General features: G+C 48.6%; 1 protein-coding gene across 4 annotated transcripts in view; it reads right to left on the bottom strand.

Moving 5' to 3' along the window:
- The window catches only part of NAV2 (neuron navigator 2), a 383,600-nt gene that overhangs the window by 139,642 nt on the left and 230,436 nt on the right, over window positions 1-13,522 (bottom strand). For all 4 annotated transcript variants that reach the window (XM_026512228.4, XM_044389055.3, XM_057317561.1 and 1 more), the window contains one exon: window positions 11,109-11,498. In XM_026512228.4, the coding sequence (XP_026368013.1) occupies window positions 11,109-11,498 (390 nt within the window). The remainder of the gene's footprint in view (window positions 1-11,108; window positions 11,499-13,522) is intronic.

The raw sequence follows: 13,522 nt of genomic DNA, 5'->3' as shown, positions 1-13,522 counted from the left end.
TAATTTATACGTCAACCTGCCCGGACCATGATATCAGATATCGGGGCAAACGCTAGACCAGACGTTGCTGTGAAGGTACTTCTTAGAGGAGGACGAACATGGAAACCAGGAGACTTCCAATAAAGCAGATTACCCTCCATAATGGTGGCATGCGTCATCCAAGCAGTTGAAAAAAGAGAAATAATGGCTGATAGTCCTCAAGGAGGAGGAATTTCTTCCTCCAGGCTGCCTTTGGACTTGAACCGCCACATCAACTTTTCTTCTGGAGAACACGAATACACAGATCAACTCTGACACAGCGAGCGGAAATGTGACCACTGCACTCAAGAGTAAGAAACGGCAGGAGATCGTCTTAGTGAATATTCTCAGTGGGGAAAAAAACGAGTACGGTGAATAAATGCAGCTAGTCTGAGAAGGATAAAGGGAACCCCTTCTGTGTGTCAAATACTTTACACACACACACACACAGACACACACACACCCTCTCTCTTTCCCACCACACACCTAAAAAGTAGGCTACTATCTAACAGATGGGAAGAGGCTCAGAAAACGAAGCACCCTCCCCGAGGTCACACAGCTGGCAAGCAAAGCGTACGAAGTCAGGTCCTCTGAGTCCAAAGTCCGAAGTGTCTTCCATCATACCAAGCCCCTAGAGCAGCAGGATGAGAGGATCGTGAATTCCCAAGAAAATGTCAGTTTCTTATCTTGATCTGAGTAAAGGCACATATGCCCCCCCGAGTCTTTCAACATGGGCTTACTGTCTCGGGGCCAAAATACTCCCAAGCTCTCATCCAAATGTTTCTTTTCATGTTCACCTCAACTCGAACTTCGTCTTCTCCAACCCCCCCATCATAAATCTACTGAGCCACTCCGTAGCTGCTGACCCTTGAAAACAAACTGGGAAGGGTATTTGCAGTGATCTGTATGCTTTAAGATAAAAATAAACATGGGCTGTGTTTTCTAGATGAGAGCTACACAAAAGCCTAACAGGAACACGAGGGGACCTTTGGGTCTGTGACTCCTGGCTGCTCTCCATTCAAGGTACACGGGGGGCCTGCAGACCAGTGCACGTCGGCAAGGAGGGGGGGGTCCCGAAGGATGCAGGACCAAATATTCAACTATAGCAAAGCAACAGATATGCCAAAGTCACACTGAAATTCCAGCACACAAAGGGAGACAAACAACAAGATATTAGGCCATTTTTCCATCTCCTCCATGGGCTTAAAACAATTAAGTAACAAGATCCTCTTGGGTCTTCGTTTTCCTTAATAGTAAAATGACAATATCAGATAAAGCCCGAGTCTGGGGAATATGTGTCAAGGCTCAGCAATTCAGAAAGAGTGCCCCAGGTGTCAGCCTCTGTTGTCTGGCATCTACTGAGAGCTACAGAGTTGGAGTGTATTTTTCCTGTTTGTGTAAGTACCCTCGGTGAATGTGAGCTCATGGGTCCCAGGTTTACCCTGAGAAGGACCTACAAGGATCAAAAGTGAGTCTCCCAAATACGGAGTACCCAATGGTCCGGCTCTGAGGACAAATCGTGTCGGTCATACCCCAGAACACACCCCAGGAAGACGGCGGCACTTGCTAAGTATTTGTCAACTTGAGAAAAATACAGTCTCTCCGTAGCGCTGATTAATGGACCCAAGGTGTTAAGTTCCCTCGGTTAAACACCTGGCGCCAATCTGAGTAATACCTACATGCTGCCGTGTGTTTTGTCGACGCTGCTTACCGACGAAGAGCCTGGCGGGGCAGGAAGTCTGTTCCGACAAGATAGCAGACAGTCTGGATGGTGGGAGGGAGAGGAAGGAGTGCCTTGCTCGCCTGAATCATCTCAGCAGTGAGCTCTAACCTGGCACACCGGCTGTCGGCGGGGGTGTTTAGGGGTATTCACATTTCCCACATGACTATCAATTATGGTCTCGCCCCAGACTCCATGCGCTGTGAGATGTCTCCCGGGGTTTGAGGATGGGTAAGGATGGAAGAGAATGGAACACAGTGAACACTGTCACTCTGCACCAGGCACTGAACTAGGAATTATATGTACATCCTGTCCCACTGACCCTTAGCAACATCATCGTTACTAAGAGGACGATCCAGAAGGATCCACAATGCCCAGACACCATACCAGCATTCTTCATGCATTACCTCATTCCATCCACGGCAGCTCTGGGCATGATGATTCTCATTTGCAGAAGAGAAAAGCTGGCTTCCCAGAAGGATAAAGTGAGAACATAAAAGACCCCTACAGGGCCTGCTCTATTCTCCGATTGGACTTGGAGCCCCCCCAGTTGGCTTCCCAATGCTAACACTGATCACCACTTGCCTTGGGTTAGAATTAAGTGTTGACCAACAGGGCAATCTTCCCCACTGGGCCCTGAGCTATTTTAGGGCAAGGATTGGAAGGCTGTGGGGCTGGAGTTTTCCTAACGCCCCCAGAGGTACATTCTGTAGGCTGCCGCATACTCTGCTTAAACACTCAGCCAGCCCTGCTTTGGAGCTGGTTTGGAGGCTGACGCAATGTGTGGGCCCTGGGTGGGTGCCCACAGGCAAGAGGGAAATCTAGGATGGAGGGTGCTGAGGACAAACGTCAACTCTTTCCCAGCCATTTCTGGCACGGGCCCAAACCTGGAAGTTCTCCTGGCGCCTTTGTGCCCTTTGCCAAACTGGCCCCTGCAGCAGGCTGAGTTCAGTGTGAAGTCTCTCTGACCTTTGTGCATGTCTGTTCCCCAGGCTTGTCCCTACCCAGAGCCCTATCACTGCTCTCTGGACTCTCACAGCTTTCAACCAGAGCCCACCCCCTCCTGTCTTCAATCTCTAACCCATCATAAAAACACACCCATACCCATATGTCTTCATGCCCTTGCTCTTGACCTTGGTCTGGCTGCTCGTTTATCCTTCAAGGCCCAGCTCACATGTTGTGAAGGTGCCACAGACGCTGGGCGCTAAGGTAGTGAACATTCTCTGGGTGTCCTGCTGGTACCCGATCTCAGTGAAGCCACATGACGCCGCTGAGGGAGAGGCACGGGAAACCAACCAGCTGCTCAGGACACACATGGAAGAGAGGTGCAGCCAGCCACGGAATTCAGGCGGGACTCCGCAGCCCACACGCCGCCCTCTGCCCCTACCTCACAGCCCACTCTGTATTCCCCATCAGTGGTCCCCACAGAGCTCACTGCCTCCCCACTGCTCTCCAGAACTCTCCGTCTAATGACCACTGCACTTCCCCATGCCACGAGCTTCCCTCCGTGATGGTAAGATCTAGGGGACTGGGTCTTGTTCATTTCTCTTGACCCATCACCTTTAGCACGGTCTCTAATACAGAACAAACTCAATAAACACATTCAAATGGAATTTTATTGCCTCTTACCCAGAGCCTCTCAGAAGGCAGGCCAGTGGGGGCGTTCCAGTTTCCAGCTCCACGAGAGCCCATGCTTTGAGAAGCTCCAGGACCCGTGTTGGTATGAGTGGGAGAACAGGTGGTCAGAGCACCTCTAAGGACCCTCCAAGGAGGCCTGAGATATGGCTTTCTCCTCCCAAAGCACCCATTTTTGTTCCTTTTTCCCTCTCCTTCCCTGCAGGAAGCTGGAGGGAAGGGGGTGAGGGGAGAGGTAGGAAGGGATTCAAATCCCAAAGCAAGCTAGAAATTCTCAAGAAGTCAGGGCCTGGTTTCCTGAGAAGACAAGACACGCCCTCTCCCCTCTCTTTCCCATAAATTACCAGGTCAACATTTGCTATTAGTTACGAGTGGCAGTTTAGACTGCCCATGCCGAAACTGGACCACACGTCATTGCATGGAGCTGGTCCCAGTAAATCTTTCCTTAATCCTGGTCTCTGCCCGCTCAATCTATCGTCACCCACAGTGGCTGAAGTAGGCTGGGGAATGCTGGGGAATTTCTCCACTTTCAGCCTGCTGGCAGCTCGATTGTTCTTTCTTCTCTGATAAAACTGCCTACCCAGCGGCCGATAAGGGCTGATGGATTTCCCACACTCAGTAAATCAAGGGGTCGACTGCGGATGGAAGAAGCGCACAGTGGACGCATCCCCGGCCACCAGGGACAACCGGTATTGGTAGCCAGAGCCATCAATCCGTCAAACCACCGCCGTCAGATGACCTCACAAGCACGCGGGGAAAGCTGTCACTTGTTCTGTAACACTTGGGGAAATCGATCCTGCCCCCCACGCCACACTCTGTGCTCGCGTACTCGAAAGAGGGTTTCTTATGAAAACAGAGGTCACTGGACTTGCCTGGGATATTTAACACCAGGGAAAGTATCAGACAGGGAAAAGTATTTATGGTTTCTGTGAATTCATATACCATGAAGACCTGTCAGCGAGGAAACGCCGAGGGAAGCAGAGAGGAATGGAAAGACCCCCACACTGGGACCTGGCCCAGCTCCATCAACAGCCTACTGGGCTCCCTGGGGCTTGTGGCTTCACGCTGGAGCTCCACTGTAGTTTTTAAATGTGTGTGCGCACGCTCACGGGGGTGCGTGCAAATTAAGAAGATGACGGTGCGCTGGGGACAAGTGACTTGCCCAAGGCCTTAAGGATTGACCTGCCTACAGGGCTGAGTCGTTACATTTCCTAGAGCACAACCCTTCTAACACCAACAGGACCTGCCCAGTGGCTGACCGGCAACCTGGTCTTCCCAAGCCTTTGAAGAGCCCTACAATGCAAGATCACTGCAGAGCGACCAACCGGAGAGAGAAGGGCTCATCCTTTTCACATCCCAGAAGTGCCTGCCACACCCTGCCATGACCCAGGGCCTTCAGAGGTCAGCCTCACCTAAAATCATTTATCTTGGCCCCAGGGCACGTTTTGGCTATAAGGAGTATTTTGGCTTTCTCTCCTACCAGTGTGCCAGGAACAACAGTCTAGCAAGGTCACTTCAGGTCTGGCCTGGAAAGACCATGAGAAACATTTACCAGATAAGAAAGAGCCTTTCATGTTATTGGTGCCACCTTTTTGACTCATGGTGCCAGCTGCGGTGATCGACGCTGACCTGGTGAGAATACCCCCCCCATCTGTCCATGACGGTCAATGAGGAAGGGAAAGTAGAACAGGGGTACCTCCATCTTCACCCCCCTCCCCCGGCACATGGCCCTCATGTTCTGGGCTGTCTCCCTTCTCCTGTGCCGTCCATGTCCAGCTCACTGTGATAGAGAGGTCAAAGCTGTGGAATAATCAGGCAGCACAAGACAAGGCCACGGACAGGACAGACCACGTGCCTGGGCCTTAAGCTCCAGGGGCTTCCGTCTTCAGCACACGTTCGTCCAGGGGCAGGTGGCTGGGCTGGCTTCGCTGATGGGCAGTTGCAGCAGTCATTCAACAAATACTTATCGACTGCGCACTACGTACTCCAGAACAGGCGCTGTGCCAGCCCGTGAAGATGTGACTCTAACCTTAAGAGCCCGTGACAGGTACGGGCTCTGTACCTTCTTCACGGTGAACACACTGAAACAGTCTAAAAATATTTTGTATGGGTACCTTGTTTTTTATACACATACACGCATATTTATAATAACTCTGATGTAGTGCTATCAGCACTATTATGCGTAAGTCAAGTCCAGAGGAAAGAATCACCACCTCTGCTTGGATGGAATCACAGAAAGCTTCCGGGAGGAGGTGAGCTGGCAGCAAGGATGGACGAAGCGATCTAAGCACAGGTGTTGCACATGCGAAAGATGCGTGTGAGCATGAAACACCGGTTCCAGGTGAAATGCTGTACCCTCTCCAATTCGTCTGTTTGTATGTGGTTCACGTGTTGAGTGACGTCGGGGAGGCGAGTGGGTTTAATGAGGTCATGAAAAGGGTGGGGCCCCCATGATGGGATTAGTGTCCTCTGTAAGAAGAGGAAGACATACCAAAGCCCCTTCTGTCTGCCATGTGAGGACACAGCAAACCAGGAAGGGGGCACTCTCCAGAACCCAACCAGGCTGGTGCTCTGATCTTGGACTTCCAGCCTCCAGAACGGTGAGAAATAAATGTCTGGTGTTTAAGTCCCCCCCGTCTGTGGCATTTTGCTAGAGCAGTTGAACTAGGACACACTCTGATGGATTTATGGAGCTACAAGTAATTCAGCAGGGCTGGGTTCCTCTGCTTCTGAAGAACTGAGTCCCCCAGCAGGCACCAGTCCCATACACTATCTGTTGATGGAGAAATCCCCGATACCGAGCAGGGAAGACTGCAGCCGTCGCGAAGCCAGCTCTGAAGACCACCTAGCTCACCACCCTGCTTTCTGTCCCACACTACACTAGCAGTCAAGACGCATTTGAAAGACAAACCAGCTGCTGCGTTTGCTCCTTCCTCAGGCCTGAATAACACGAGCCCTGAGTCCTAAACCAATAGAAGACAGAATTAAAAGCAAGCCAACCACCCATATTGGCCACTAGATGGAGCTACGCATTGCACCAAAAAGACAACAGAGGTGAAGCTGATTTTCTCCAAGTCCTGTAGATAGAATCATTCCATTTCACCGCTAGTGGCAGCAAGTTATATAAGCCCAAGGTCCCGGGAGGGTAGGCATGGAGAACAGACCAGGCACAAATAGTCATTCAATACCTACTTGTAGTCTCTGAGTTTAGAAAAATAATGGGCATGGCCTGCCTTCCAGGAGCTCCACCTTGGATGGAAGACAGAGAGGGACAGACAGACACAAACACAAGCGCGTGCCAGTTCTTTGAGCGTCCTGGACTCTGCCAAGCACTTTTCAAGTTCTATCGCTGAGTCTCAAAGGTTAAGAACTTGTCCCAGTTCATTTGGCAGAGCCAGGATTAAATCTCAACTCTGTTTGCTTTTGAAGACTGTTTGCTCTCCCCAACACCAGCCAGCCCCTCTCTAACACTTCCCACACAAAGTGACAAGTTCACATCTAAGGTTGGGAGTGAACCAAGGCCACCAGAAATACACAGACCGAGGTAACTCGGGCCGGGGACTTCAGGAGGGCATCCCAGACGAGGGGTTTCTTTTATTATTATTTTTTAGGAGGCATCTATTTTTTAGGATCAGTCAGATGGGCTTGAGGCAAAAGGAATGCCATGGAGAAAGAGCCACGTCCTGAAGCATCAAGCCCTACACATGCAGGTAGCCCAGAGCAGTGGGGAGTGTGGGGCGTGTGAGGGGGTGTGGCCAGGGCGAGGCAGGGAGGGCAGCTGACGAAAAGACCATAAAAAGCCTCCCACGTTCAGTTGAGAACTGTTCCCACAAGACATGGGAAGCCATCAAAGGTTCTTGGAAAAATTTCTGATGATACATTTAATGATCATTTTTTTTTTTTCCAGGAATGGATGTATACTTTGGAACATGATACAACTCAGTGCCTCCTTTTTGAAAAGAAAAAAAAATCATCTTTCCAAACATATGGACGCTAAGTCTGTCCTTTTAATTTTATTCTATACCATATGGCACTTTGAATTTTTAGATCAGTAAACGGACTGACTTCACAGATCAAAACTTAGCAAGAGAGATCTTCGTCTGTTATTTTCATTTCTTTTCCATTAAGTACAGCCAAAGCCCAATTTATCAATCTAATAAAAGTGGCAAGGTCCAGCGACAACTTGTAAAGTACTTAGACACGCCAAGTACGTACAAAGTGCAATGGAAGAGTTTAATAAATACACACTCAAAGAGACAAAAGGCATTTGCTGTTAGGTTCTTAGCAAAACTCCATGGAAGTAAAGTAATTTCAGCCCACCTTAGGGAGAACTGACTGAACGATGCACACAGGTGCACGTGCACACATAGCCAGTGGAGACAATGAACTGGAAACAGCAAAAAAACAGCTACTATATACCAAGCTGGGCTACAGTGCGTCGTTTTAAAAAACCCAAGGTCATAGGTTTTCAGAAACCAGAACTTAAACTTCCATGTCAGGCATTCTAAATAAACTCGCTGTAAACTTTCACAAAAACTTTCTTTAAAGAGTCCCCAAAGGGATTTATATATTACTCATACATCAGGGTTGTTCCCACTAAGCCAAATAAGCATCTGGATGAAAACTTTAATCATCTCGCTGTTTCCAAGTGTCTGGATGTTGGAGGTTGATAAGACATCTAGACCTTGTCTGAAACTCTGTCTTCATCAGATATTTGCCATTAATCAGATACAACGTCAAAGAGAAATATCTAATTGTAGAAGGTTAAAGACCATATTAATTGCAGTGCTGCAAGGCTTAGGGGAGTGAAGGGATGGACCTAATGTCACAGAGCTTGAAAAGGGCAGAGCAGGGCTCCGGCTCCATCTGACATCTCAGTCTGTTTTCTTTCCACCGCATCAACCGCTTCAGTGAAATGTCTTCTTCAGCAGATCCTGAAGCACAAATAAGAGCCCAGTCCTTCAATACCTCCACGTTGCCATGTGTATAAGAGGGAAAAGAAATGAGTATGAAGGACATGAATCTGCCCTGAACTCAGCATATGAAGGCAAACTGGTAATGCGGCCTCGAAGCAGAAACTCACATGCATTTCCGTTGAGTAGAGTCCTACCTAACTTGTGTTCCAGAGAGTTACAACTAAAAGGAGCAATCGATGCCATTTCGGGTTCCCCTTCCTCATTTTGAGAGTAGAGTTCTACACTAAAAGAAATGGGGAAGAAAAACCAGACCAGAGTTCTCCAATTTCAAAAATTGGGTGGTTTGCTTACATTTCTGCACTTTTATCTACACTTGCTCTGAGCATATCTCACTTGCTCAAAGTGTAAGCTTCCCGAAGCAGGAACTGAAATGTAAACACTGGTGCTGTTTCACAGGGATAGAAGTTATGGCTGAAGAGCTGAAAGACTGGGAATGTCTCACTGGGACAGGACTGAAGTTCAGTGGGCGGTGTTTCAATGTCTCCACCTTGTGGACACGGTTAATACTGCATCAAGATCAGACACCATCTACTGAGGATTAAGACAGACAAAAATGGAAAGTCCAATCCACATTCTGAATGGGAAAAAAAAACATTGGAAAGTTTTGAGTAGGGCCTTTTTAAGGCCCACTTTAACACTCTGGCATTGTATGGAGAATAGACGGCAGTGGACAAGATTTGAAACAAACCAGATAGGAGATTGTTGCAACGGTCTGGGTGACAGATGATGATGCCTTGAACCATGATAAAATATTCCATTTTTCACCATTAAATCACAATGGGAAATTGCTGTAGATTTTGAATTTATCTGAAGGAAGAGCTGATGGGATTCACTGGTAAAGTGGATATGGGGTGTCAAAAACTTAATAAAGAGATTTAATATATAAAAAAAGACTGACTTGACAGTAAAATGAACTACTATAGGTTAAAAAAAATCTCAGAATAACTAAAAAAAATTTGGGTAGAATATTACAGTGGGAATTGATGGTGGTAATCTTGAGGCCATGCTGGATACCAAAAGTCTTCCAAATAATAATAAAAAGGTTAAAGTATGTGCAATTTTAGTAATAGGTATATATGACTATTTTTCGTGCTTATGGAAAACCAGAAACACAAAATGATGCTCTTAGTTACACAGATCATTTCCAGTCCATTAGTGTTCCCAGCCATTCTGGGAAGCAGAAATTTGTCACATCGTAAGGGTTTGGTGGGTCCTGTCTTCCAAGGTTTCACTCACCAAAATGGTTCTAAAAGTGACAGCCAGAAAGCCAAAGAACCTCTATAGCTGAGATTTTCATTGAACAAAAGAACATGCCTACTCAGACAGGAAAACCTAAGCAAAAGTAATTTTGAAATAAACTCCAGTATTGTGCTATTTTAACGTAGCAATGAAGTATTAGGCAAGGTGGTCTAATAACAGGCTCTGGCTTTGAAGCCACAAACCCTGGGCTCTGCCTCCTAATCACTTTGGGACATTGGGCAAATTATTTAACCCTCCAGAGCCTCAGTTTACTCATCCATAAAATGGGAATTATGAGGTCACCCGTTTGCTGTGAGAACAGAACGAGATAATGTATATAAAGGCTGGCCCGGTGCTCTGTGCACAGTGGGAGTATTAGCTATTATTAAATTATGAAAGTATTGACTCGCCCTTGGGGGTCCTGATCACTCTGTCTGTGGAAAGGAACGGTATGATTATTCTGCCCGATTTCTATTATCCGCAATTTGGACGCAAGAATGGGAGAGGAGGAAAAGACCGTGGAGAACTTCTGTGCCAGTGAGGCTAACAGATGGAGAAGTCAGGCAAGTGAAGTAAACAGAGGGACCTTCAGCTTCCAGAGTGACCTGGAAGTGGAGCTAAAATGAGGCGGCCGCGTCTCGTGCCACGCACGGCCACAGTGTGGCTTAGACCCCGTCCCACCACTCCCCCGAACTTCACATGTAAGCAAATGGATCACAGGGAGGCCGGTTTGTCCCTTCATCTATCGACGCATGTGTTCATTCATTCAGCACGATTTCTAAGCGCCTGTACATAGAGGGCACTGGGGATAAGGCAGCGAACAAGCCAGCCAATGTCCCTGCTTCGTGGTGCTTCTTGTGGTGTAAGCAGGAGGGGTCCAGGAGACAGTAAAATAGAGACACGGCATCAGGATAATTTCAAATAGTGATAAGCTTTCAAAGGAGCATAAGGCGACGATGGAGAGGATGAAAGCATGGGGCAGGCCACGTAACTACTTCAGCTGAATGGTCAAGGAGGGCGCCAGGCAAGGTCGGGGTACAGAATCGAGGCAGACAGTGCACAGCCCAGGCGCCAGTTACGAGCTTAATGAGAACGAGGAAGAGAAGCAGCAGCCACAGCAGAGGAAGCACGGCGGGTGGAGAACGAGGAGCTCTGAGAGGAAGGTGAGGGCCAAGTCCCACAGGACCAGGGAGGCCATGCTAAAGAGTCTGGATTCCATCTTAAGTACGAGGCTCGGTTTAAAGGACAAACACAATAGGTTTGTTACCAACTGTCGCTCTGGCTGCTGCTGGAGCCTTGCTAGACCCCCCAGCAAGTTACTGGCTACGTCTGGACTGCAGCCCACGTCTGGTGACTCTCATACCACAGAGTTCCCCGCCATACCACAGAGCCCTGACAGAGCAGAAAGTGAAGTAGACAGTTTGATCTCCGTCAGGGAACTTAAACAAAGCCCTCCAAAAAAAGAGAAACTGTCAAGCCGCCTCCCGCTCTGCGAAAAGAGAGAAGCCCCAGGTACTCACCCGCTGGTGATGTCATCCGTCCGGATGTTCTTGCTCAGAACATCCCCATCACTCATGTAGCCGGGGGCATCCATGCTGATGCCTTCCAGGTCCATCTCGTCTCCTGCCTTGTCTGAGACGTCCACGTGGCACACGCTGCTTCCCCTGGAGGCCAGCTGCCTCCTCAGAGGCGCGGAGTACATGTAGCGGCCCGACTCGGTGTTGATGAACCGGCTGGCATTGGCTCGAGGTGGGTACCCGTTGCCCATGGAGGGGGCGTCTCCTGCTTGGAGCCGAGGGCTGGACTGGCCGAGCCTCCAGGACAGGGGAGTGGGTCTGCCGGTCAAGCTGAGGATGCTGCGCCCGCTTATCTCCGTGGTGACGTTGGTGTCAAATGTGGTTTCCAATGTGCTGAAAACGTAAAACCAGCCTTGGCTTAGACAGACCCTCAGCAGTTTATAGGTTCTTCAAATTTTTTTAGAATTATGAAGTATTTCCTATATACAGAATAGGATCAGGTAACAGCCACTGATGTATCACACAGCACGTTTCCTTTGTGAGGATGAAAAGACGGAGCTGCACGTCTGTAGAGCGCTCTGAAAACGCCCAGCAGAGACTCTCCCCCTAGAACATGGTACAAGATAGCCACTACCAATTCCTTTTGTTAAAATGATCTTCCCTATCGGCATCTTCTTCCCAACCCAAGAAAGGAAAGAGAAAATGTCGTGATGATAACGAGGGGGCATAACGTACCCATGGGCACACAGCTTCTTGCACACTGTGTGCCAGCTCCCCTTTCCACTCTGGAGCTCCCAATGTCACCTGTCACATGCTCAGCTCCCACGGGACCAAGCGGGTGGGGAGAGCCCTGATTTTCTAACTCAAAGCTCTCTTTCCCCCACACTTTTGCTTCTCCCACATTTTCTCCAAAAGGACACCTAAACTTTGGGGGGGCAAAAGCCTGGGAGAGAAGTAAATACCCAGGCTTGAGGTCCAGAATAAATTAAATTACAAGGATCTGAACCTGCCGGGAGACTGAGCTCATCCCTGGCACTGGAAAGACTCCTGCGTCTACTCTTTCCAGCCAGGCAGTTCTTGTGTCCCAAGCAAGCTGGTCAGTGTACCTCCGTGGAGCATACTGGGGTCCTCCGACTGGGCAGAGAGGGTCTTTCCTGCAGAAAAGCCACCAAAGGTCTCCCAGCTGTCATCATGACCATCCTAGCCCATGCCAAGAAAGCCATCCAACAGTTGCATCCCCCAGCAAGTCAGTTTTGGTAATTAGGGTGGAAGGAGGATGTTTCATTCTTTTTTTTTTTTTTTTTAAGATTTTATTTATTCATTTGACAGAGATAGAGACAGCCAGCAAGAGAGGGAACACAAACAGGGGGAGTGGGAGAGGAAGAAGCAGGCTCATAGCAGAGCAGCCTGATGTGGGGCTCGATCCCACAACGCCGGGATCACGCCCTGAGCCGAAAGCAGACGCCTAACCGCTGTGTCACCCAGGCGCCCCAGGATGTTTCATTCTTGATCACAGAGTCCCAGGGCCTAGTGGCTGGCTCCATGCCATCCCATAGCTGAAGGTCTGGCGGGGGGCACCCCACTACCACCCCTAAGTTGACTGTCCTCTGGAAGAATCAATTTGGTGCCTCAATTGCTTTTTGTTTCCCTTTGATCCTAGAAATGGCCTTACTCTCCTCATACTGGGGACCCCTTATTTAAGATAGAACCCAGAGTGCTTCACCCGATCTCCCCAAGCCGCCGGGAGTGGGGAAGCCCTGCTGTCTCCTTGCTCTACTCATTTATCAAAGAGACTGAAATCAGAGAACAGGAGACTCCTTGGGAGTTCACTGGGGTAACTAGGACTTTCCCCTCATTATCAAAGCCCGAGCACAAACCATAAAGCTCAGTTCTGCCAAAACCCACCGAGGGGTGTCTGAGGGCTGCATCTTCTTCAACTTCTTGCTCAACAATGAAAACAACCTGATGAATGTTTCCAATGTAATCCTAGATTTCATCCAACTAAATCATAGTTTAAACATGATCATAAGTTTTTATAAATATTTCCTTACGTGTTTTATACACGGGCATGACTAACAACATTACAGAGCGCTGTGTATCAGAAGACGGGGTAGGAATTCAAGGTATTCGCTTTATCACACAGGTCAAATATAGTTCACCTGCTCATTTTCACAGCCCAATACAGGCTTGGAAAATGCAAGTAAAGCGAAATCTAAATGGAACTGGTCCACAATATTCTCTGTCGAATGGATTTAGCAACTGTTTGCTTTGGAGAGGAACCAGTCTACACTCATTTTTGCTCCTTACATTTCTCTTCTGCACATCGCATGGCACTCCCTGTGAATTCCAGCATACCTGGGGAATCAAAGTTATTTATTCCATTATTGCTGAGTCAGCATGAACACACACAGGAGAAG

The sequence above is a fragment of the Ursus arctos genome, unplaced genomic scaffold (genome assembly GCF_023065955.2).
Source record: "Ursus arctos isolate Adak ecotype North America unplaced genomic scaffold, UrsArc2.0 scaffold_23, whole genome shotgun sequence".
NCBI lineage: Eukaryota > Metazoa > Chordata > Mammalia > Carnivora > Ursidae > Ursus > Ursus arctos.
Note: the sequence above shows the minus strand (reverse complement) of the source record. Positions and strands in the feature narration are given on the sequence as shown.